The 27,144-nt window shown below is 38.6% G+C and overlaps 1 protein-coding gene across 1 annotated transcript; it reads left to right on the top strand.

Moving 5' to 3' along the window:
• Nucleotides 1-26,295, top strand: TUNAR (transmembrane neural differentiation associated intracellular calcium regulator; the record flags this gene model as incomplete). The annotated part of the gene is made up of 2 exons (XM_082762250.1): nucleotides 1-39; nucleotides 26,110-26,295. 2 exons carry the CDS (start codon nucleotides 1-3, stop codon nucleotides 26,293-26,295), a joined length of 225 nt encoding a protein of 74 aa, XP_082618376.1.
• Nucleotides 26,296-27,144: the final 849 nt, after the last annotated feature.

Genomic DNA, 27,144 nt, shown 5'->3' with positions numbered 1-27,144 from the left:
ATGCTCTGTGCTTCTCATCTCTTCCTGATGCACTGCATGGTAAGGCCTTTTTCTTTCCTTAATAATAATATTTCTGTTATGGTGAGAGCTAAAGATACTACCAATAATCACCTGAAAATTGAAAAAAATGTAAAATGCTAACAAAAAAACATTTGTCAGTATGGCTGTTTTCCAGGAGCAAGTGTTCTGATTACTGCAGCAGCTTTATAAGACCATTTCTGTCTTTTTCCCTTGCTTTTTGGCTGTATGTGTTTGCGTGTGTGCACACCTGTGTTATCAGCTGCACTTGGACTGGAACTTTGGTAGCTATATTGTAGATATTTCCAGGTTAAAGGGGATGTTTAAGAATTTTCTCTGAAATTTCTATCTCTTTTTCCATCCCTCCATTCCTTTCCTCCTGCCTCCTCTTCCTCTCTCTGTCTCTGTCTCTCTGGGGTCATGGTGCTACACCTTCCCTGCACCTCAGTTGTGTACTGACCACTAGAAGGCAAAAATAGTAGGGGAAATAAATCCTGTATGAACATAAGAATAGCTACAAATCTGTATTATCTGGATAAACAAAAGCTACAGAACAGTTTTCTGTGTCTGCTAGCTAATGCAAGATCTGCAGGTACAAAAGATTTATTTATTTTTTCCTCACGGGAAACAAGTATCAAATGCAGAAACAGATCCTGGTTTTTGTGCAGTGTGAGGCAGATCCTTTTACAAGTCAGAAAGTCAAAAAAAAGAGAAAAAAAAAAAAAAAGACCAATGTGAATTATGACAGTTACTTTTAATGACCTAAGTCATAGCAAAAGTAAGCAAACACAGTATGAGATGTTCTCATATCAAGTAATTTCTGTCATGTACTAGTGGGGTGTTAGGAATAATTGTAAATGAATTCAGTGAATGTTGCAAGATTTTGTTCATTAACAGCTGTAATTTGCCTTCATCTTCCTGGATGAGAGGTGCTAGAAGAGTGCTAGGTGATGTTATTAGCTAAATAACCGACTTACCACAATTTAGGGTCATTATCAGGAAATTGCCAAGCAGATCAGGAATTATAAAGTGAATGAACTGAGACAGAACAGCTTAGCTTTCCAGAAAACCTAGTTTACTTGGATTCCTGTTTCGGTAACATAGGGTAGAACTAAAAGTTGTAAGCATGCCAATGGTAAATATATATTTTCTTCTCTGTTCTGGTTGATCAGTGAATTTGGAAGAGGGAAAGGTGACTGCCCCTTGGGGAGCAAACCATGATAAGGGCCTGCCCCACTCTGAGGGTGAGTCCTACAGGGCTTTACAGGGTTTGAGATGGGCCAGAAGTGGGCCTGTGTGGCAGGTGTCACAGGCATTCCAGCTGGGTATGGAGGTGATGGAGTCCTGGCAGCAGGTTCTGAGAGTGGGGAGGATGCAAAGAGCCAAAGCAAAACACCAAGCCAGGCCAGGCCAAAACACCTCTCATGAACTGAGTTTAAAAGCTTAAAACCTGTTCAAAAAATCAAATTTTGTGTCAGTTCCCAACACGCCTTCTCCTTTTGCAGCGAAGGACTTCATAAGGTAGTTTTTTAGAGAGAGAATGGAAATGCAGCTTTTTAAAATCAGTGCAGCAGGAGGAAACTGAGATGATACAAAGATATTCTGGTAGCGTGGTAGTTTTTCAGAATGGAGGAAACAGTCTGGATTGTGGGAGTAAAGGTTCAAAATATGTATACATGTACAATGAAGTAGATTTTACCATCTAAAATGCACAAATATTTTAAGAATTGATAAGGAAGACTGAGGAAGGATAAGAGAACTCAAAAATGTCATCTTCCAAACTCCATTGTTTAAAGAAGCTCTCACTTGTGGAAGTAGTCCTCTGAGCTTTTTATGTGAACAAGGACTGCATGTTAAATTCAAATTTCCTACTGCAAATCTCCCCTCACATCAACAGGTCTATTTCAATCAATGGGACAACTCATATGAGTAAGAACTACTCATGTGAATAAATTAGAAAGGGTTTTGTAAGACCTGTCTCTTTGATTGTCATGGCAACAGATTTATTAGGCTTCTGGCATAATTTGTAATTCCCTTCTAAACAGAATCATTTTTCCTTTTACTCATATGAATCCTTTTGCCTTGCAATTAGGACAAGAAAAATAGGTCAACTGCATTCTGAAAGATCGTACAACTGTACAGACATGTTGTTAGTGAAGAATTATCCGAGTATGCAAAGTTTACTTTTATTAGTGGTCTCCAAATCCAAGAGGAGTGTATTCTTATTGGAATCATTCATTGTTTTATTTATTTCTGTGACTGTATTAACATTGTTACTAGGTATTATTATCAACTTCTCTGAAAATTCATTAAAAAGAAAAATTTATATATCATTGAACCCATAAAAATATTCACTATTATTAAGTAAAAGGAGACTTACCACACTGTCTTCTACATTAAATATGTTCATTCTTTTAGTTAACGCATGACATTTAGCTCTTTTCTAGATCTAGAAACATGTTTATATGCAATAAAAGCCCAATTTGAAGTCATAATCATACCAAACTTCCTACAGAATATATATATAGTCATATTAAAACATCTGGATTTTCTTCCCCCATGCAATTTTGTGTGCTTATAGAAGTCCATATTATTAGGATATATATTACATAATTAATATTTCCTTTGTTGTACATTGTAGAGAACAGTTCATTTTCAGAATACAATATAATAGAAATTCTTTTGCAGTGGGTTATGCATTATGGAAGAAAGAAAAATACTAGAAAATGCAAATATAGCAGCCTTTAAAACGTGTCCAATACACTAATGCAGCAATAGGTTGTGTTTTTTTTTTTCATTTATCCCTGTAATAACAACATACATATAGCAAGAACATTGATTATTTTCAAAGAAGTACATGATTCTGAGAAATAAGATTTTGCTCTTTGTCTTTAGCAGACATTTCTATCAATGATTTACAGACACAGACCTCTTTCTTTTGTGTCATTTTTCATCATTTACTTTAAACAGCTGAATAACAGCTGTATTTGGCTTTCTGTGAATTCTAAAGCAAGTGAAAATAATTTCGTTTTCTTTTGGATACTATTCAATAATGGTCTGATGCTTAAAACACGTTTAATTTCAATCCATTGAACTGTTTCATTGGATAAACTATGTGAATTAGAGCTTGAATCATCTGCATGATCAGGACAGTTATACTAAGCAATGGAAATATTTTCCATACTTACAACAACTACTTCTAATCAAGAAAAATATTTTTAATAATACAACACGCAAGAAATTCCTACACCTGGAATGCCTTAAGAGGTCTTGATACAAGACCCAGAAAAATCTGATTTTTTGCAAGGCCCACTAAAATAAAACAAACAAACAAAACAACAACAATAAAACTGAGTCTTAAGGTTTTATTGCTTAAACATAAATAGCCATGGAAAGAGCATTATTCTTTTAAGAAATTTCAGTTGATCAGCACCTGTGTTTTCCATAAACCAGGATAAAAAATTGAAAAGGCAAAGTTTTTTAAAAATTGAAAGATCTAAAAACTCGTATGTAAGGAAATACTGATTTTGAAATGACCTCTTTCATTTTAACATTATTATTCAGACTCATTTTTGTAACAAGAAATTGCATATATGTGTGTTTTTTTTCAATGAAAGTTTACAACACTTAAAATCTCTCTCTCTCTCTTTTTGGTCAGGGACTTTTTATTTATTTATTTATTTATTTATTTATTTATTTATTTATTTATTTATTTATCTTAACTGGATTTGTCATAGTTGTCCCAATATTTATTGTCTCTTACAGGTCAGCTCTTTAATTGCAAGCTCCCTGAAGGGCCATCTTCAGCACTACACATTGTATATCCCTATATTGCTGATACTGAACATCAATTCCTACCAGCTCTATGGTAGATGTAAGTTCTGATTGCAATTCCCTCTTTTAATTACTTTTGTATCTCCAGTAAAAAACAAGCCTTTATTTGCTGTGAGTGTTACAGATACTAGAAGAGGTAGCTTCTATTACAAAAACCTTTGAGAGGCCTTCAAAAGGCATACAAGCAAGGGGTAGAATTAATGAAGTATTAATATCCTTATTAAATAGGCAAGGAACTGAGGAACAAAAAAGAAATAAATAAAAAAATGCCCAAAGCTATACTGGACTGGCAAGGAAGAGTTCTGAATTGAACCCAAATGTCCTCATTCTTAGTTCATCGCTGTCCCTGCAAGGTTGTTCTTCATTTTCTTCATTTTTGCTTAATGACTTGCATTTGGACTTTTAAGTTAATACTAGTTCAAGTGTCAAATGTGAAATTACTGATGCGTACTTCCTTTCCAGTGTGACACAGTTGTCCTAAAAATTCTTTTTTCTCTCCTGAGCTGTTCCGTTTGAATGTAACCATTAATTATGCAATTGATTTGCTACACAGGGGAAATATATCCTAAGTTGAAGAGAAAATTCAAAATAGAAATATACTAAACATCCCATGCAGATTCAGACACGTACTGTATCTGTTTATCCTGTCAGAATTTAAGGATAGCTGCGAGGGCTCTGTAATAGCTTTGAGGGCAGAAACAGATTTAAACAGGAAAAAAAAATACAGTTAAAATATAAAAAGGCTGATGATTTGTTTTCTAGAATTCACAGAGATCATTATAAAAACAACATTGTTTACAGAAAGATGACACAGCGAATATGATACCTAACAGAAATTCTTATTAATGATGGTCTGACTTCTCTTTCCAAGCTAATCTTTCACCTTTTTTTTTTTTTTTTTTTTTTGAATATATGAGTATTTTAAGTTCAAACACATAGATACTTAAGAACTTATCATAAATTATCAATTCTTTCTTTCTTTCTTTCTTTCTTTCTTTCTTTCTTTCTTTCTTTCTTAAATGACAGCGACTAAGGGATCCAAATACCTATAAGGATATGAACATGGGATTTATAACATTTGTATATTTCCTACAATATTAATAGATCAAGAAAGTAAATCTAATTATTATAATAAGGTAATCATTGAACCTCAAAAGGTAAGGTCTATTTTAGTTGGCTAAGGAAAACTGAAAAATAACCACAGAAGTCCATGAACACGAATAAAGAATTTTATTCAGGGTAATGGCCTCAGAAACAACAGACATAGGGAAAAATACTTGATGAGCTTTGATGAGTAGGCTTTGATGAAACAAAAGCAAAATAGATAAACAATGTCTGGTGCAACTCTTTATGAGAAAAAGAATGGGAGAATGCCTATTGTTGCATTAGTTTTAAACCAAGGTAGATAGAAAACAGTGGTGTGACTAGAAAGCAGCATGGTCTTTGTGATTATAGATCATATCTTAACTGTTTGTTACCTGTTTAATGTGGAAATTAATGTGTTACATATCTTTAATATCTGACTTCTGAAAAATAGGGATTAATCTCTTTATAATATATGACCATCTGATAATATGACTCTAGATATTGAAAAGCATCATTTTCTCCTTCAGGTGAAAGTGTGACAAATTTGATAAGAAAATTTAGGACTTCACTTTGACACACGCTGAAACTTAGCAATAGTGTAAAGTGAGGTGCTACTGAACCAAGCTAAGAGTATCAGAAACTTCCCTTAAGGAATGCAAATTTGATGCTTGAAAACAAAGCCATTTAACCTGTTGGACTCAGAAAGCAGATGGCAAGAATATTTATTGAGATATGTAGCCTGTGCATTGTTGGGATTTCTTTTTTACTTTGTGCCTAAAACAAAAACTGCTTGAAAGGATTTTGTTCAGGTATTCATAGCAAATGTAACTTTTCACTGACTATAGAAGCAATAAAATACTTAACAGAAGAAGACAAGATTTTGGAAGAGCTTTTAAAGTATTCTTGAAAGTGCTTTTTAATGGATAACCACAATGACCCTTAGGATAGTACTGTTTCTCTGCTGCCAAATATAATACTTGTTCTCTACCGGCATTAAACAATGCTGGAAATCCAAGCTTTCCTTAGGAAAAGACTTCCTTTTCACTGATGTCATTTCTATTTGTGTTAGGTTCCTGTGTTTTTGTTCCACAGCAAATGCTTTACATTGCATCAAAGTGCTTTGGAGCTTGGCACAGCTGGATGTGTTCAAAAAACGCTGCTACAAAAATGTATGGCAATCCACGTTGTACCTGCTCCTCTGGAGCCATTCTGAGATATTGCATATTATAAAGGGAACTGTGTTGTTGACGTGACTTTCTGTAACTCACAAGGTGTTTCAATGTATCATGTCACTGGGAGCATCCTAAGAGTGAAATGCAATGTACTTGGTAATATTTTTTTAATAGCACTAGCATATATGAGCCTGTTGAGGAGGGCTGGTCTTCTGCTCCTGATTGTGATCTCTCAATTCCTGCATCTGCTCCTGCATTTTCTTAATGAATTGTAAGGCATCATTGGTATCTTTGGCTCTAGTTGTCCCCACCCCAACACCAAAACCATGCAATGGATGTTCAATGCAGGAGGGCTCACAAAGCATCTGCTCCATCCGTTCATGCTTACCGCAGAATAATTCCTGTCTTCCTCATTGAATTTTAGAAAGCTAGTAAGGAAAACTAGTGAAAACATATCTTCAGTGTTTCACAAGTGATAGATGAAAAGCATCACTAAAGCCTTATATTCCTAAAAATAAAAGAAAGAAGAAAGGGGATTGATATTACAAACAAAATCCTACAACCATATACCTTTCTGATCTCTCACATGGCTTTCAGTGTATTTATGAGCACATGCAGAAGGCTCACTAACTGGACATCAGGGAGATTTTACCATCAGAAACACTAGTGCTCCATACCTCACATCCTGTTCCTACCCACAGCCCTTCTCTGGAGCCTCTCCTGGAGATGCACCATATCCCTGCAGAAGTCAAGTTAAGCATGAAGAGAGAAAGTCTTTCTTCATCCCTGCAGGTTAAGCAAGGGATTAGTACATGATGCAAATAGACAGAATCAATAAGCAATTTCTGTTATAAAACAAGGGAGACCTTCCTAACATCCATTCTTTAGCAGTAATTCCAAATATTTTTAACAAGTTTCATGGATTATGTCTGATTCTTCCTCAGCCTTTCAGTGGCACCACCAAGAGCAAGTCCCTCAGCTGTATAAATGTGTGCATAAATGGTGTCTCTCAGGTGGTTAAACAAAACAGACACTACTCCTCATCAACCACTGCCATGTCTTACTTTCTGTCTTGGTCTGTGAGCTCTGACAGCATGGTCTCCTAGCTTCTATCTGTCATAGATCCTCTCTACTCCTCACTGCTAAGCCAAGTCCCTGCGCACGAAACTCAACTTTCATCTGTGTGCTAGCACAGGATAACTGCTACTGTTTTTAGAAATATAATCCATTGAAATGCAATGAGATGAGATGCTTTGGATATCTGCTTTTTTAAGGAAATTGCGACCAGGTAGGAGTTTTCCACTTCAGCTGCTTTGATTTGCCTTATACTTTGGGTATGAAATACAGAGCATGAACACATATCCTCTGTGCTGGGGTAAGCGCTACCATCCTACTTGGTACTGTCACAGTTGGGCTGAATTGAAGAGGAGCCAGAAACTCTGTACTTCAGGTAGTCCCAGTTCCCCACAGACATGTGGCTGGGCTGAAGCTGCTATCTGCTTCACACCTCCATTTCTCAGCTGTGGAGGTATGAAGTCTCATCCCTTCTTCCATTTATATAAGATGTACAGATGCTGAGTTCTTCTAGAAACCAGGTTACAGAGTGATTCAACTTCCAAATCTGTTCAGCAGGGTGACTGAACCTTGCTTGTGTGTCCCAATGTGAGGATTAATCTGTTAATGTTTGTAAAAAGCTATGTAAATGCTCTGTATCATGCTGAGAGGTCAGGTATTGCATTGCTCACTGACTGCTTCTCCTGACAGTTTAAGATATATGGCAAACAATGTCTATGCTTTCAGCTGATGTTCACTGATGTATCTTGACTGGCTTAACTCTCTCAGGATTTGGCCCTCCTTCTTTAGCTCACTGATGGGTGATACAGCACAGATATGCAAGGCTGCTTTCCACATAACCTTGGATACAATAAATATGTCGATTTATGTTTGTGCAGGACTGTTAACTCAAAAGAAAACTCATGATTTTCCTGTAGCATGAGTGCAGTGCAGGTCCTGAAGGACACATGGAAAGCAAAGAGGGGAGCTGGAGCTCAGTTCCCTGCTTGGCTGCAGGCAAGGAGGCAACAGCAGAAGTTGCTTCTGCAAAACATTGACAAGGATGAGTAGCTAGTTTCACTGACTGCATTACCATGTACTTGGTCCTGTTATCAACATTACATATGGATTTTTTATGTTGATTTTTAGTATGAATGAATAATATTTTCATTATCTTTAATGCTTTTTGCAGTTAGGGTAATTTTTCACTGAAATTTTCTTATGTCTCTATGGGTTTATCTGTATTTTCCTAAGCTGGAAAAAAATGCTGTGGCACACACAGGGTAGGGACTGTTCTCAGCACAAGCTATTACTAAATGAAAGCAAGACATTTAAAGGGAAGGGACTTTCTGTGAATCTTTGTTGTCATGTGATCCTCTTCTTTGAGGCTACTAATTCAGAGCTAATAATTCACTATGTGGGTCTTTTTCTGGGACTAGCAGGGATATGGGCTTGAAGCATATGCTAGCAGATTGGGTGATTAAGTTATGAAAAAGTATTTTTTGTTTCTGCCATGATTGCATGTCTGGGCAGCTTTTGTTTTTAAAGCCTGATCCAATTCCTGGTGGAGTCTGTGAGAATCATGCCACTGGTTTCTTTCACAGCTAGATCACACTACTGGCTGGCTCCACCATTGCCGTCAGTATACGGTTGTCATGGTAGAACAAACTTTAGTTTTGTACCTTCTTTCTTTACCTGATTTTTAATTTAATTATATATATATATATATATATATATATATATATGTATATACAGTTTCAGAATAACAACAGCCTGTATAAATATACCCAGCCTCCATTGATTTGGCTTAAATAACAGGCAGAGGAAAGATGGTAGGACATGGGCTTCGGGTGCATCTAATGGGTGTGGCAGGATGGTGGCAGAGGTTTCTGTTCTACAGGGATAGTACTTAGTTGGTTGGTTGTACTTAGCTGGTTGTACTTTCTGGGAGATTTCTGAGCCACCTGGCTGTGGTGGAGCCAGCTTGGGCATGGCTAAGTGCACAGCAGTCCCATGACTGCAGCAGAGATATAGCCCGTGTCAGTTATAAATGACTGCAAGTTTGAGCAGGAATAATTTATAAGCCAGGTTTGGAAGGTTTCAAATACCTTGTTTACTGCATTGTTAAAAAAAAATAAAAAAGGGTAAAATTATTACAAAACAATGAAGACCAAATAGCCGTAAATCTTCCTTAGATGAGATGTCTAGTAATATTCTAGCATTATAGTTTTGACAGCAAAATAACATAGAAAAACAAAAATTAACATTTACAAGAAATCAGGAATGAGAAAAACAGAAGAAAGGCAATAGAGATTTGTGCTAGGAGAGGGATTGTGGCTCTTGAGAACAGGCAATGTGCCATCTATGAAGAGCAGTCATTTTTGCAAATCCCTGTTTTCCTAGTTAGCAATTACCACCTGGCAACAATGATGGAGAGGTAGCCCATACAGTGCTTTGCTAGGGTGGAAATCTGGTGCTTTAATAAAATGTTTGGTAGCTCTGCACAGTGTCCTCCTGCAACATATACCTGGGGAGAGAGTGCTAATGAGTGAGGAGGTGGGAGATTTCATTTCTCTGAGCCAGAATCTTTCATGATGACCACGCTCATGGCGGGTCCTACTGGGACCTCAGAGGCCCTACGCTCCAATCTCCACCTGGTGCTTTGGCCATCCAGCCATCCTGCCTGTGAGAGTATGTTTGCAGATATAAAAATGTTATCACAAGCATGGTGTGGAATTATTTGTCCTTAACTGGATGTGAAGAGCGTTGAGGGTAACAGTCATCACGCTGGTGGATCATGAGTTACATGCAGATATCTTTGAGAAAGCTATTCTGTTCTTATTTATTTGCAAATACCTGCATTTGGTGAAGTGTTGTGCATTTGTAAGTCGTGCACATTTTCGCCTCAGTAATGTATACTTTAGCCCCAGGGGGAATGTGGAGAGAGCGTTTGTGACCAGAGTGGGTGACTTCGTCAGAGAAGGGAAGTTGCCCGGCCTTACTGGCAGACTTTTCTGAAAGGTTTCCCAAGGCCAGCCTCCAGAAGCATTACTGCAGGGTTGTTTTTGGCATTTGTAGTCCATGAAGAAGCAGAGTAAAACACTGTCAGTGGGTTTTCATAAAGAATTTGATTCTTAGATTATTAGGGAGGGCTTGAATATAGCTGTGAGTTGTACAACCCTCAGCTTCTCTTTGGAAGAACTCCACCAGCCCACATCCATCTTCCTTTCCTCCCCAAGCACAGTGAGCTGCAGCAATGTTGCTTTGCTCTGAAGCTACCCACAACCACCCCCTTTGCTGCACTCTCTAAGCAAGTTCCAGTGAAGAAAGGACTGGAAAAAGGATGAAGGAATTGGAAGTAACTGGTAGAAAAAGAGTAATGAGCTTGGGAAGGCAGGCTCAGGAGTCCTTGGAATATTTGTTTTCAGAAATAAAACAAAAAATGCTCCTGGCTACAGCAGGCTTCCTGAAAATTTGACAAAAGTAATCTCTTATCCATAAAATAGATTATTCTTATAACTGGAGTCTCTCTTACCAACCTATACAAAATGGAATGTGCAGGTTTAAAATCTGGATGCTAGCATAGGTTCTGCTCTGATTATAGTCAAAAAATGTAGGCAAGAGTAATTAGGATGCACGCAGATTTGCATCCCCTAGACAGATTTTCAAATAACAAAATGAATATAAATATTGAATCTATGGAAAGAAAATGTCCATTATTAAAATCAAGCCACAAGTTTGCACCATGAAAAAGCTTTCTTCTTTGACACAGCTGTCAACCCCACTGAGATTTTAAATTGGAGTTTGTCTAGTGTAAATCTCAGTTTCTATTTAAAAAGCAAAGTCAGAAACATTAAACTTTTGTCTTGGGTTTTTAAAATACAGGAAAGCTAATATAATTGCTGTACTAATGTAGAGTTATGAGCTTTTAGGCTCTCCAGTTTTTGGCAAAGAACAGTTACGTCTTTTGATTCATGGGATAAGATATTTTGTTATATAAATTTGCCATACACTTCCTCTTCAAAAAAAAAAAAAAAAAAAAAAAAAATCATCCTTTCCTCTTGCCTGGACCATTTGGCATGTCTATATGGTTTGTAACTCACTCTAGAGCTGGCTGCATTTCAGTAACCAGTCACTTTGCAGAGTTTCTGTATGAATTATTGGAGTGCATATAGCATCTGGAGATCTAAGGAGTTGAAAGTATGTTTCAAATATCCAACTGTAACTTGAAAGGGTTCCTAAGACCCAGAGTCAGGTGTAACAATAAACTGTCTATGAATAAGGCAGTGACTACACAAAGCTCTACAGAAAAAGTCTCTGGTTGACAAAAGGATGTCCCCTGTCAGACCCATGGCATAGGCAACATGGATTCCAGATTCAACATAAAAGAGTGGTTTTAGCAGGTGACATAAAGTACAACCCTGTGAGAAAAACAAAGTTCAGCTATGCTAGCTGTGTCAATGACATTTGGGAGAAGCTAAGGTGTGACAGAATATGCAAAATAGAGCTTAGAACTGAGTTCTTAAGTTAGACAGGCTTGTATGAATGCTGTTAGCCAGCTGGGAAGTCTTTGGAGAAAAATGATTTCATCAAATGAAAATCTTTGGAAGGTTTCTTCTGTATCTGGAGCAAATGGGGAGGAATTTAGTTTAAGGATGTTTTTCTGAGTTTTGTTAATTTATTTTCATTCATCAATGACATTGATTAACACTGCATTGACAGGACAATGTCATTCTTAATGATTTACTCATCTCCTTTAGCAAAACAATATGAATAATAGCTAACAAAGGAAATCTGCATTTTATTATTATTATTATTTTATTTATTTATTTATTTATCTATGCTCTTGGCATCTCTAGAGCCACAGATTAAGTACAAGTGCCTAGTGACCTCCTGCCCAAGAGTGTAGGGTTTATGGGTGGATCTTCTTCCATGGCTGGCGCTTGTACAGTGCGTAATCTAAGATGACAGTGACCCTGGCAGCCTTATGGGAATAATATTTTCAGCAGAATGAATTGTTCTTGAGTGGTTTCTTCAACGTACTATGCTACATGCCTGAACATTTTTTTCATCATCTTGAGCATATGTTCTAAATTTCCTCTCTGCTCTTTTTATTGTATGGTTTTGATTGTAGCCAACAGCAAAGGTCAAAAGACATTTTACTGTTTCTATTTCTGTGTTTCTGTTAAGCTGAATTAAATTGTTGGTGCTGTAAGTGACTTGTTAAAAAGCTTATGCTGCAAGACTTCAACTGGTATAAACTGAAACTGAGCTGCATCAGTTTAAACCAGATGGTCCAGAGAGACAATGTGGTCCAAAGGATAGGGTACTTACTGATCTGGAAACTGAGAAAAATATTTTAGCTCCCTGGAGCTTCAGTGGGCAGCTTCAGGAATTTAAATATTGTGTTGTATATTACTCTGTCTCTTTTTGTTTGCTTTGCTGTGTTTCATTTTGTTTTTCTGGATGTGTGGTAGAATGACCTTGAGTTTTAAGGTACATTGAACTTTCGATTTCTCAATCATGTGGTCTTATTTCTTTTCCATCTAATATTAATCAGTAAAGCTGTAAGTTCAATTTAAATTATAGATAGGTTCTGATATCATAATATCTAGGTGATCAGATCAATTAATTATGTTTGCCACTGTTCATGAGTTGTAGATGTTATAATTTCTTAGTTCACAGTTGAACCAGCACTGAGTTGTGTACTTCCAGCAGGGTTCCATTACGTTCCTACATGGAATACATGTAGGAAATATATGTTTCCTACAGTGAATCCAAGAGAATTTCTTGGACAACAAGTGATTCAAATCACAATTTTCAGGTTGACCTAATATTTATTTATTTATTTGTTTGTTTATTTATTTTAATTAGTTCTCAAATGGCCTTTGGAGATATTTGACCCAATGTTTTTTTGTTTTGTTTTGTATGTTTGTTTTTGTTTTGTTTTGGTCTGGTTTGGTTTTGGTTTTTTTTTTTTTTTTTTGGTGGTGGTGGTATTTTTGTTTGTTTGTTTGTTTTGTTTTGTTTTTAGTCAAGATATGTGATTCATGAAGTCTTGTCTTTTTCTATCCCTAGAATTTACTTAAATGGCATGAAACAGCAATATCTGAATAACACTTCTATGATTAGTGCTCATTTCCCAGTTTTGTTTTGATTGAATCTCTTTCCTCTCAACAGAGCCTGAAGAATGTTGTCCTAATGTAGGGCTGCCATCTTCCTTGGGTTTTAGCTGGCCACAAGCTTCTTTTTTTACTGGTATGCCCATTGCTCCAGTTACCCCAGCATACCCTGGCACTTCTTTACAGCATGAAATAGGAAGAAATGGGTAAACATCTCCCTAGAGAAACATTTGGTTTTAAAAATATGAGAAGAGCCAAACAGATACTTTACAAATGTGAGTAAAGTATCTTAACTGAGAAAGCATCAGTCCTATAGGGATGGCATAACAGATGTTAGAATAGAAAACAGGTCTAGAAAACAGGTCTGTGTGAACAAGTAGAATATTTTGGGCAACAATTCATGAAAAGAATAACTCTTTGTTTTGAAAACTAAGTTGAAAGAATCATTACCAACGTACTGTTTATAGACATGTTGCTATTTATCTACTTATTACACCAGTTTGATGAGATAGTGCTCTCACTATGTATTATAAAGACTCTAGGACTTACACACGATCATTTCCAATGACCAATTTTGTATAACTCAGTTATTATGAATATTTCAATTATTGTTACCAGACTCTTTATTGCGAGCAATATTTTTAAAGAATCTATTATATGTTTAAAAAAAAATCATGGCTAAATTTGGCTCTCAATTCTAGAAGTATAAATCTGGATTATTTTTCCTTTTAAAAATAATTTTATTCAATTTCATGGACAGAATTTGGCTTGGTGCTCATCAAAGAAAAATATAGAAGAATATACATTTATCTTCCTAAATCCTTAAGAAGAGTTACCAATATGCTACTGAATACTCTTAATGCAAGAAAACAATGAAATATTTTCAGTTTTCTGTATGTGGTTATGTTTTTGGTTTTATTCACATTTATATAGACATTGTTTTAAATTACTGGCACTACATTAGGGTATGTCAAGATGCATCTTATAAATAAATACAACTTGCCATGACCTTGAGGCAACATGATGTGTACGTTGCATTATATTAGCTATCCAAACATGTTCCTTATATAATACAGTATCCACTTCAGAGAAATAGCATGGGTGGTTATACATACTGTACAGAAGACTTAAGCAAATCTATAGCTAGGCCATCATATAGCCACCTTCGGCTACTCACTTCAACCTTTCAGTATTTTTCCCCCCACTTTCAAATACATTGTTCTGTTTTAATTTTGTAAGCTTCTTGGGCTAGGTATAATTCTTGCTGTCTGTATCTGGTTTCTAGCCCAGACATCAGCAGGGGTTGCCGCATGCTGCTGCAATATAAATGACTAATGATGATGATAAAAGGTGTGGGAGTTGGTTGCCTGCAGTATTATCCTACTTTGCTAACTTTGTTTTAGAAACTAGCTACTTCCTCTAATTATCAGCTTTTTTATCAAAATTAAGTCTAACATTTTTAAAAAGTCAAAGCATTTTCAGCCACCTCACTTTTGGAATGTCCAACCCAAGAATTAGAAAAAAGCTTTGAAATTTTTAGAGTTTGGATAGTGCTGCTGCCATGGTGTCAGTAGCCAGTAGCTGCACAGTAGCCAGTGCCAGGTGCATGAGAGGCAGGCTATTGGCACCTTTAAGTGTCAGCTGCGAATGTGTCCTAAAAAAGGCATTCAATAGGGAAGTGCTCTATATTAAAATTTGGGCTGATATAGGTAATAATTACACACAAAACAGCATATGAAGAGAACATTATCAAGGTTGCACAGCTCAGCAATTGAATCTAAGAAATGCTGCAAGTTATACCATCTCTACTCCATAAATTAGCCACCTTGCACAGGTGCATCGGTCACAGACTATTTTTGCACAGGATCAGAGACTAGCTTGGTGCGCAGAATAGATGACACAGTTTGTGAATTCAGTACTTGCTTTTCTTTTCACTGTTCGATGCATAGCTCAAACTTTGCTGTGAAGGCAAAATTATTTCTCACTGGCGTATTCCACGGTGTTCCACAGTTCAGGTCCTTGCTGTGTGCAGATGTTGACTTATTTACCTTTACAGTGCCTTACTAACAGTACTGGGTGTCATTACTCCCTTGTTCTGGTGGTAACCTGAGGCAAAAAAGAGCAAGTTTACAAGCATCCACAATTGTGGTTGTTTAATTTATTTGTTTGTTTGTTTGTTTTGTTTTGTTTGGTTTTTTTTTTTTTGAGTAACTAGCAGTACATACGGCAGGTTCCTTGTTTCTACTGCAATCGCCAGTGCTCACCACTCCACATATTTAAGCCCCCAGGCCTTATTAGTATACAGAACAGGGCTGCAGCACTGAAAAGTGTGGTGTCAATGAGCTGTCCCCTTCCTCAGGGCAGCATCTCACTTCTGTAGACAAAAGACTGTTGATCCTTTTTGCACTCTCCTGCCACTTTTATATTCTGCATAAAAAAAAAAAAAAAAAAAAAAAAAAAAAAAAAAAAGAAGAATCCTACAAACAAAAGCTTTTTTCTTTCCTCTCCTATGGAAAATGCACTGTGTACTCAGTGAAGCTGGAATTTGGTGAACAAAATAGTGTTTAGCTATAACCTACCTGATAACACATAAACAGAAAGAGGCTGAATTCATGCTGGATCACCTTTAAGTGTGGCATTTTTGAATGGTCTCTGCAAATTAATTACGCAGAGAATTTATTTATTTTTGAAAAGCAAACTGAAAATATTGTGCTATTCAAATTGTCATGTTGAAAACCATCAATGTGTCATTTCAACCTATTAAATTGCTGCATGGATCATTTAAGCAAAGAGAGTAATTAAACACACAAAAAAGATAAAATAGAGGTAATTTCTTTTGTAAAATCTATCAATTAAAAACAAACATGTTTTCAGATGCACTAGACCTTCTCCAGTATTTATACCAGGCCATCTCAGCTATAACAAAATTACCAATGCAGTTTTTGCTTCAAAAGTGAAGATACTTGAGTATTTTACAGAAACAGTCATTAGGTTTATATATGGCTAAAACAATAAGTTTCCAAGCATCATCCCTGTAAACAGCAAAACTAGATGAATTTTTCCCCCCAATATTTCCTCTGTAACAAAAATAGATTCACACCAGATGGTTACAATTTTAAAAGTTTTATATATGTAATATATATATGTATAATGTATTATATATATTTTATATATTATATATATATAAAATATATATAAATGAATGTAACTTTCCTAAATCAGAAAGTGTTAGCTAGAATTTTTTTCCCTTAATCTAGCTGTAACTAATTTTTAGAATAAACATAACTGGAAGTAAAAATGAGATATTAGACTTTCTAGATAGTTCTTATACACACAAACTAGCAGCTCCTTTCCAAAGAATCTCAAGTGTTATACTCCTCAAGGTTTTGGATGATGTTCCAGTACATTCTTGTTTTTTAAGGAGAGGTCATTTCTGAGCTCTGTTTTGAGGAACTAATTTTAAGGGCAGTTCAATCCACTACGGGACAAATGATCATCTGGTCTTGGCTGAATTTAGAGATATTAAATAGCCAAAGAAAGACAAATTTGTGTAACTTTTCCTCCTTGTAATATTTCTTAAATGTCTTCTGAAGCAGCTCAGTTTTCATTCCAACAAGCTGTGGTGTGAGGGCAGCTCTTCAAATTGCTTATGACAGAGGTTATGTGCCTTTTGGCAGACAGTGGAGACCTGTCCTTTACTGATGTTTGAGTATTGTATTTTACCTTTTACAGGGCTACAGCTTATTTTTGCTCCTAAAAGAGAGCCCTGGATATGCCCTTGAAATAGAAAATGAAGTGTTGAGATCTGAAACGATAGGAGATACTTTAACATTTCATTCCTTCATCTAGCTGCTTCAGCTAATGCTACGTTTGTCTGGACAAAGATTTAAATTTGAGGGCTTCTAGCAGGTTTTTTTTTTTTTTTTTTTTCTTTCTCAGAATGGACAATAATATGAATGGACTCTGCAAAACAACACTATATAAGTTAGGACTCAAAGATTCCTCTGTATTGATCTATGAATTGATATCCATAAGATATATGCAGGGTAGATATCGGAATGTGTTAGCTTCCAGGGATGGTCACCTGATCATTATGATATTCTTCTTTTTTAAGCTCAGAAAAGATAGGCAAACAACTAAGAGAGAGCTCTGACTTTTAACTTCAAATCTTTATTCCCTTCCCTTCCCTTCCCTTCCCTTCCCTTCCCTTCCCTTCCCTTCCCTTCCCTTCCCTTCCCTTCCCTTCCCTTCCCTTCCCTTCCCTTCCCTTCCCTTCCCTTCCCTTCCCTTCCCTTCCCTTCCCTTCCCTTCCCTTCCCTTCCCTTCCCTTCCCTTCCTCTTCCCTTGTCCTCTGTTGGTCCAAAACCCCCTAGCATAACTACAGAAGGCACAGAAAAGGGCAAGAAAGATAATCAAGAACATGGAATGGATTTTGTGTAAGAAACAAATACACAGACAAGGATTTTTTAGCCTTGAAAAAAGATGACTACAGGGATATTGTAGGAGATTTACTGTATTCTAGGTGGCCTGCAGAATAAAAAACAATTATGCACTGTGTCTCAAATTACATAATTAGGAATCAAGTAGCAGGTTTAAATAACAAGTGGGTGCTTTTGCAGATATTCCTTAATTATCTTCTGAGCTCATTGCTAGAGGATACTGTATAGAAAAATAGAAGTTGACATGAGTTCATAAAGAAATTAGACAAATCTGGAGAAAACAGATCCATGAAGTGGCATTAAACCCAAAGATGTTCCCTTGGGCAGAGGAAGTCCTTGACCTGCAGATTTCTGGACTCTTGTTAGGTACGGGGGTGAGCATTACTGCATGCTCACACTGTGCACATTTGTCATCAGCTAATGGCAAGGGGACACCCGGTTAGCCAGACCTTGGTCTGGCTCCATTTGGCTACTTCTATTCCCATTAGCACCACAGCAGGTTTGACCAGCATCTAGTGGACATCTTACAAGGCAGTCCTGGGAAATCTGCACTGTGGCTAGCTCTGTCTGTCCCTTCCCCAATGACAGGGAAGAAGAAGTGGTGAGACACAAAAGACCAGCTTGGGGCTGGTGTTTGGTTGCTCTTCTCCTTCCCCATTGCAGCTGCTGCTTCTGGGGAAGGAGCCCCTTGGGCTCTGCAGGACAGGGCTCTGCAGATGGTAAATGAAGGTGAAACCTATGGGATCTCTTCCCACCATTGTGTCCATGATATGTAACTATTATATTTCAGCTCTGTTGCTGTCCTGGAGCTTTTATCTCCTGGCTTTTTTCTCCAGCTCCATGCTGAGGTCAGCTGCACCAGCAGCCTAAGTGCAGTCATGCATCCATATGCCAGCCATGAACATAGTCCATCATCCTCAGGAGTTAAACTGTCTGCAAACAGCAGAGCAGTAAATTGTCTGAAAATGGAGCACAGGCATTGTCAGTTGCTCTTTTAGAGCTGGTGCATTTGCACTCTTTGCAGATGGATTCATGCAAACAAAAGAAACATAGACCCTGTCGTTGTCCCTCTCTTCTTGCTGATAGAGGGTACCAAGGACTGACCTCTGGAATGGTGGGAAGGCAGGACTACTTTTCTGACTCAAAAGGTCTGAAAAGAAATACCGAGTATTTAAGAGGATGAAAATAGCAAGAGTATGCTGCAGTACCAGCTGAGAGTCAAACACTTCTGCTTCTGAGCATTATCACCAAGCAACCAAACACAGTGCTGTGTATCAGGAAAATGGATTGTGAACATGAAATAGGCCAGTCTAAATCAATGAGAATTACACTGAAATTTCACCACTGTTTGGGCCAACCCAGAAAATTCATCATCTCTGGCTTCACAAAATGTGGAGTTTGAGTCACAGATGCTTCCAGTACTGTTTAAATAATTTTAAATGTTAGTTTTGATTCAAAGAAACTTTGTTCTTCATAGTGCATCTTACATCAAGAGGGAGAAGGATGGGTTAAAGGGCGGCCTTTGTTCAGGTTTGTTTCTTTCACAAACTGTGACACTTGAAGCTTTATGAATCCTACTATGGGAGACCTTGCTGCAGGTGGAGCTGAAGGCTATTTGTGCATCTGTGGATAGCACTCTGCTCACAGGCAGTAAAGGAGAGTCTCCAGCAGTAGCTCGGTATTTATGAATCATTATTCTGCTACAAATCATAGCTTTGTTTGTAAGATAGATATGCTAATATTCAAAATATCCAGTATCTTTATGATAGAGCTTAGGTATCCTCAGCATGTCAGGATTGCCCATGGTCCCAGAGACCAAGGAGAAGGAAGGAGAGGAAAGGCAAGTCCTTCATCTCTACTGTGTCCTGAGCCACCTGGGGAATAAACTCGCTGCCAGACTGACCACGATGAGCTCTGTTAATGCATTGCCTATTTGAATTCTGTCTTCTCTGAATAACCTCATTGCTGCTGAGTGCCCTCCTTTATTCCAGAGGAGGTCTCACATTGTTGAAACCTTTGGAGATATCCTGGCTGTGGTGCTATAAATAGAGTGTGTTTCCCACTGACTAAAACCTGCCAGCATAGCAGCAGTCTGACGTGGATTTGCTTTTTTGCTTGAAGGCTACGTAAGTGCTTGTGTCCTCTCTCTGCTGAGACGTCTCAGATTCTGGCACTGGTTTTTCTGCTCACTACTGGGGATATATTTTTGAACTTGGCTCACATTTCTGATTTTTTTTTCTCTATAAGGAACACCTCTCCCTGGGCACTTTTCCATGCCTCCCCTCCCCTCCCTTTGCTTTTTTGCAGGTCTCTGTTTTTCTCAGGTATTCTGACTGTTACTCTGTAATAGTTTCTGCTCATCCCATTCGTCTGCCATTATACATACTGCACGCTGTCTGTGCAAGCTGCTTTGGCTGAATGGACTTTTAGTGAAGCTTTTTTATGGTCTCAAAGCTGCTGCCTTGCTTTTCCTTCTCTTGGCCTTATCTTGCATTCACATGATGCCTTTCAGTTATCTGAAACCCAGCTCTACAAATAAACACAGACGGGTGTCCCTGCACCTGCTGATACTTCTCTGAGCAGGTCTCGACTGGTAGCTAATAGCACGATGTGTAAGTGGGGATTAGGAGGGGACTTATCCAGTCAAAATGGTACAAGGATTGTACATGGGTACAAAGTCATCACAGAAGTGAAAAAATGACAATGTAATCCTTAGAAAAGGACCCTGGGGCTGCTAACACACTTAAACGTGTCTGCTACCTTTGCCTTCCTCCCACAGACCACTAGCAGCGATGCAGTATCTGTTCAGATGCCCTGCTCAGCATCCTGCCTAGGGGCTGTCTAAGATCTGAGCTGAGCCCGCAGCTTTCCTAAGCCTGCCCTTGGAGGGAAATGAGGTTAAAAAACCTTGTTAAGAGGAAAGGAACAAACCCCCAGGAACAAACCCCCACTTGCTGTGATGTACACATGGGATTGAACCCTTGAGGAGCCTCTCCTCCCTCCTAGGTAACTCAAGCACTTCTGTGTGAGATAAGGGAAAGTGTCAGCTCCAGCAGCAGCTGAACTCACGTTCTGCTTTGTATGATTTCTGTGCCCCATTCAGTTTGCTAATCAAAACAAGTTTCTGCTGTGTTTCTTATCCCCGGAGGGTGGAACTATCCCCAGAAAATTAAAGCTCTCTTATCTGTTAATGTGTCATCACAACTAATAGCCTGGGGACTGTAAACAAGTTTAAATATCAAAACAATTTGGCTGGTGATTGTCTGTGATTATGTATTAAGAATACAAAATTTGTGCCTGCTGATATTTAAGCTAGATTGAAGATGAGGAACCAGATCCTCAGCTGCTGTAAATGGAAGTGGCTGAGCCGAATGCAGGAGAGAGGCTGCTCTGTGCCAGCTCAGCACTGAACCCTGGTAGCTTTGCAGATTTCCTTCTTGCCTGTCAAAGCACGAGGTCATGCACACCAGCATGGGGCTGGTAAGGAACACTGAGTGCCCCCTGGACTAGCCTCCTTACATGTTGGGAGCTCTGCTTCTGCTGCCTGTGCCCTCAACTCCCAGCCTCCTGGGAACCCTTTGAATAATGACTGAGAACTGAAAGGATTTCAGATTACAAAACTTTTTCAAGAGCAAGTCAAGGTGCCAGCATGTTCAAAAGCTGTCAAATATATCAGGGCAGGTACTTCACGAGGGACGTGTTTTGTATCTTCGATGTGACAAACATACAGCAGTACGACAACAAACATGAGCTTGCTGCTGCCTTTTCCAAAGCCCTGCCTGTACCCCATCACCTTCAGCTGGCTTACTGCTCATGCTGAGAGTGAGGAGACAAGGAAGGATTATTTCCTCTTGCTAGAAATGTTTTGTCTAGTCCACTGGGCTGCTTGCAATGACAGGGGTGTGTAACAGGTCCTGCAGATTTGTGAAGATGTAGAGGGTGTATTTTATAGGACTGTTAGATTTGAATTATTTCATGTTAACATGAAAACTCTTTTGAAAGTACCTGTATGGTGTCACTATTGCTATGGTTCATTTTCTGGTGTAGACTGGGCAATTCTTCAAGGCATCCTACAGATGAGAAACTGAGGCAGGGGGAAACAAAGTGGATTTCCCCTAGATACGTAAGTCAGCAGTAGCTCAAGAAGATAAATATCAGAGATGTGTTCTAACCACTGAGCTGTTCTTTTTCTTCCCCCCATGCAAAGAAGAATACATGGAATACATAACTTTTCAGGTAAATCATTTCAGAATATACATCTTTTCAAAAGACCGATATCAGGTTAATGACGAATCTTGCAAAATGAAATAGGAAGCACATTAATTTTGATATGACAGGAGAGCACTTACCCAATCAAACAGTACTTGCATTAGAAGGATAGTTATTAAAGAACTGGTAATTCTAGTGCTCACTATCATTCCTATCTCTCTCAGCAGTTCTGGTAAGGAGAAAGGGTGTTTCTGACAAGCCTGAAGTCCCATCAGAAAAACTATAAAAGGAGCAATGTGTCGAAAGAATCTTAAAACATGAAACAATGTCAAATAAATTAAATCAATTTTCAGAAGAGAATAATAAAGGCTGGGAAAAAAAAAAAAATCTTAATTAGGGTAATTAAACTGAAACCACCAACAACTATTTTCCCATTAGCAAAAAATACTCACAAAACCCAGTCAGCCAAAATTCCCCCCTGAGCACAAGATCTGTGAAGGTGAAAGGCTTGAGTCTGGTATCAGGAGTGTACCTTTTCTCCAAGGTCAGCCCATAAATGTAGAGAAGTAATTTTGATTCTGATCTCCTCACAGTTCAAAGACAAAGCTCACCTTGATTTCAGTGGTGCTATATTTGGCAAAGTACTCATATAATAGTATTTGGTCCCAGTCTTTTCCTGTTTGAATTCTAAGCACCTGTTACTCACGCCTGTTGTGGTCTCTATTGTAGTTTAGGGGAGGTATAAAACAGCAAGTAATGTGGTCCCACTGGAGCAACCCATCCACTAATGGTGCCAGCATCCACATTACAGCTGTTTTGGGGCTTATACTTCAGACCAGCATTTGCCTGGGCTTGTGTTCCCATGGATTGAAATTCCCGCTGTTTTTTGTAGCATATGGGGAGCACATCTTTGGGTATAGTTTCATCCAATAAAGATGCAGTTCATGCAGTTCCAGGCTGCATTGTGGAGAGAGACAAATGCAGCATGTAGGCATGGCAGGAGCAATCTGTCAGAGGCTGTTGGAGACACAACCTTCAGTAGATCGTGCTGTGCATCAGCCCACTCTGCGTTTGTTGCCACCTCATTGCTTTCCTGCTCCTCCATATTCATCACGCCCCAGTCGTCTGCTTTTCCACACACACTTCACTGAATCACACCAAAGACCTTTCCCCTTGGTTAAGACCCTTTATTGTAATAATCTGAGTTGCATTGGTGGTGTTCAGATTTTAAACTATTCAATATCTCCTTGTTGGTAATCACAACCTGGAAAGAATAGAAAAGTGATTGCATGACCTCAGATCAGAAACTGTGCACCCTGGGGACCACTCTCTCGTAGAAGCCATCAGTGGGTGCCTGGAAAGATTTTAATATCGAGGTGAGGAGGTAGTGATACCTCCACACAATACTTACACAGCTTCTAAAAAAAAATAATAAAATCATCACTCAAGGACTTACTGAGCCAGAGGGTTTTTCTTTATATTTATTAGCCTTTGATATTATTTTACTTTTGTGAATTATTCAGCTACTTTTTAGATCTATATTAATTTTACAATCTATGGTGTCCTGCAGGAAAGAGTTTTACACTGTAATTGTGTGATGCAAACTTTGAATGTATCTGGAAAAGACTTGGGATGTTAATAGTAGGGGTTAAGATGTCCTTAAGCTGCCTCTGCTCACTTTAATCCAAGAAACACAATCACTGAGCATGTGTGCTGCAGAGATGCTGTGCCCAAGATGAGTGAGTTGGTGGGTGCAGTGTGTGTGCAAATCTGCTCCAGCTGAGGTTCTAGACATTGATGTGAGTGGGAAACTCTGCCCAAACCATTTATGCAGAGAGACCCATGCTTTAATCAATGCTTCTTCTCTGGCCTTTTTCAGAGCCAGAAGGGCTCGACCCACAAAATTATTGGGGGTTTGTTTCTGTGGGATCCAGAAATGCTGAATCAAGAGTGCTCAGCTCTGAGGGAATGAGCCTGCAGAGATTTCAGAAGCAACCTTTGCACCCTCCCCTCAAATCTTTGTGTTCCAGGCCTGGGATTTTATCTGACTGTATTTGTGGTTCCACTCGATTTTTCAAATGAACAGTGAAGGACAGACATTAAGCCAGAGGGACAACCTCTCAGTTACTGAAGGGGAAGAGAACACAATATCCAAATGACTCACAGCTTTGTGGGTGAAGCAAGAGCCGCGTGTCACAGCGTGGGATGTGGGCTTGTGGTCTGATGTCATGTAGAAGGCAAATACTCCAAAGCCTTTCTGCTGCTGGAAGAGGTCCTGCAGGAGGAGTTGCTGGTGACAGTGTCTAGAGGAAACTGGGGACCTGAAAGTTTCAGAGGGATGGAAGGGATCCAGGAGCCAGTGTGCTCTGGGAGGTGTCCAGTGCCTCTGAAGTGTTGATCTCCTGGGACAGGTTACCAGAGGACCTCCTGGATTACCATGCTCTGATTGATGCAGCATCCCTCTCCTCATTGCCCCCTGCTCCCGTTGACTTGTGTTTGCCATGAATACCCTCAGGTTGCCATCTTATTCCTTGTTTTCTGCTGAATCCCTTGGTGACACCAAGGCAAGCACATAAATGCTAATGCAAGCATAAAAGTAAAGGCTGTTGGCACCTCCACAGACCCCTGCTTCTGCCTTACTCCCTGCTAATCACCTGTACATCACTTGTACCTGCTGGAGCTGCACCACAAAGCCCTTCCTAGGGTGGTGCTAGCAGTTGCTGTCTTATATAAGAACATCTTGCAGATGTAACAAATACAGTTTGTTTCATCTAGACCCTTTCTTCTTCCTCCCAGTCTCTCTGATGGAAGATTTCCTACCCTCTTCCAGTCCTTTCTTTTGGTACTCCAGTTGCTGTGCCATGGCTGTGTGGCCCAGGACCTCAGTGGAGCTGCAGGTCTAGGCTGCCCCTTGGGAATCCTGCTGGGGGACATGTGCCTCAGCAGGTGGTGGTCTCCCCTCACTGTGCATCCAAGCTGCTGGGGTCTGGTGTGTTTGCTCCATGAGTTAGGAGTAAATTCCTCATGAGGGAGAAATTTGGGAAGTGCCTGTCCTTCCTTTCTTCTCCAACCAACCCTTCCTGTGAGCAGGAGCAGTTTGGGGGGCATTTTTTGCTAACTCCTGACATGGTTTCCAGCAGCAGGAAGGTCACAGGACACAGTGGGCAGCTGGGGAGACAACAGCAGGGCACAGCCTGAACCCAGCTCCTGGCAGATCAGTTTGCTGTGGGAAACCAGCCAGTCTTTTCCAGTTTTCTGGGGCAGTCTGTTTTGCCTGTTTTGTCCAATTTTATAGCATGAGATGAAGGTAGGCATGGATAAATAGAACTTATCCTTTTCTAATTTGAACAATCAAATATTTACCCAGGTCTCAGCAACTGGCTGGAACACCAAGGGAGCTCTAGCAATGCCTGGAGACAGGGCTGGTCCCAGACTGGTAGGATTTTCTGTCTTAAGCAGTTCAGATGCTGGAGCTGCTGCTTAGGAAATGGCTGAATCCTCCCTGCAGGCAGATCAATACCTCAGCTCACTGCACTGCAAGGAACTTTTCATTGTACATTAAGAATGAGGAAAAGAAAAGCCAAGATGGATGTTATTCTGTTTTTGCTTTTGTTTTGAATTATTTAGTGGGAAGTCACTGCTGTCTTCCCTCTTGTCAGGAAACAAAATGTCTTTGTCTTTGGTTGTTTTTCTTGTTAAAAAGGAATGAGGGCTTCCCAGATTTATTTATTTTTTTTCTCTCACCGACTCACTCCCTGGTACTGAAATGTAAATCTAGGCTCTCTGCAAGTTTCCAAGATTGTCTTCTGCAGTCCAAATGCAGACCAAGTCCCCCCTAATATTGGAGGGAATCACACCTCAGTGGTACATTTCTAACCAGCTTATAACAACGGTGCAGACAACTTATATGTGCTAGAAATGGTGGCTGGCACATAAACAGAGGGTGTTACAGAGAGTTACAAGAAATCTTTAGGCTAGCTGAACTATAATTTTAATTAAGCAATTACTAAATAGCTAATAAAAATGTTAAACATTTTAAAAGTGAATTCTTAATGTAAATTAAATTATTAATATGAAGTATTTAGGGGCATAAATTCTACAGTTGGTTCCACTGTTAATATGAGCTTGGAAAATCAACCTAATGATCTGTTTTGATATTTTTCTTCCTAATTCTAGATTATCCTGAAGGGGAGGATAAAGAAACTGACCACCAAGATGGTAATCACTAGTGGAAATGAAGAAGATAAAGGCAGTCAAGAAAAGGAAAGCAAAGAAGAAACCATCTTGGCAATGCTTGGAATTATTGGGACAATTCTGAACCTCATTGTGATCATTTTTGTGTACATTTACACAACGTTGTAAACTAGCAGGCATGCAAATAGAACAGATAAAATGGCCATTAAGAGTGACGACAAACATTGCTGACTATTGACAAGTTCTTTAATCAGAATTGACTCTGTATTATATTAACACATCATAAAAGCACTGCCTGCAGGCAGTGAAGGCTGAAGCACAATTAATTTAACAAGACTTCTTCACACAGTAACAAGCTAAACTCTTCTGTCCTGCCCTCTTCCTTTCGCTTTGGTTTTCAGTTTTGGGGAAAAAATGACTGCAATTATGTAAGTTGTAGCTTTGAAGAAATCCACTGGGGTTATGTTGTTTTAACACAATTAAAAAAAAAAAAAAAAAAAAAAAGAAAGAAAAGAAAAGAAACTGTACACAATATCAATTAAAAATGTATACTGTATACCTGCAAGGATTGAACTCAAAGATAGCTACATAGCACACATCACATGTCCATTAGTTCAAATTATTTTTTCTCTTGGTTTTTCCTTTTACTTACATTGAATCTGACAAGCTTTTTGTTTAGAATGAACATATGGTGCAATCATGAAAAAAAAAAAAAAAGAAACAATTCTATTGAGCAAGATCTGCCTAAAACTGATAAAATGTTGGGAGAAATACAGTACGTGGTTATTTTTCCTTTCTCATTTGCTTAACATCTGTGTCTGTTCATACCAATGTTTATAAATATATATTTTTAATAAATGTGCTATATTTTTAGCATGAACCAAACATTTGGAGACACTTGTATTCATGCAGCTAGATTTTGTTTGATGAAGTGCCCTTTTTGACAATGGATGTTGTTCTTCTCAGCAATTATATAGCAGTCTTGTTTGCAGCCCTCTCACTGTAGTCTGCAGCAAG

The sequence above is a fragment of the Aythya marila genome, assembly GCF_965140915.1.
Source record: "Aythya marila genome assembly, chromosome: 5".
Lineage (NCBI taxonomy): Eukaryota > Metazoa > Chordata > Aves > Anseriformes > Anatidae > Aythya > Aythya marila.
The sequence above is the reverse complement of the archived record's forward strand: the minus strand, read 5'-3'. Positions and strand labels throughout refer to the sequence as shown.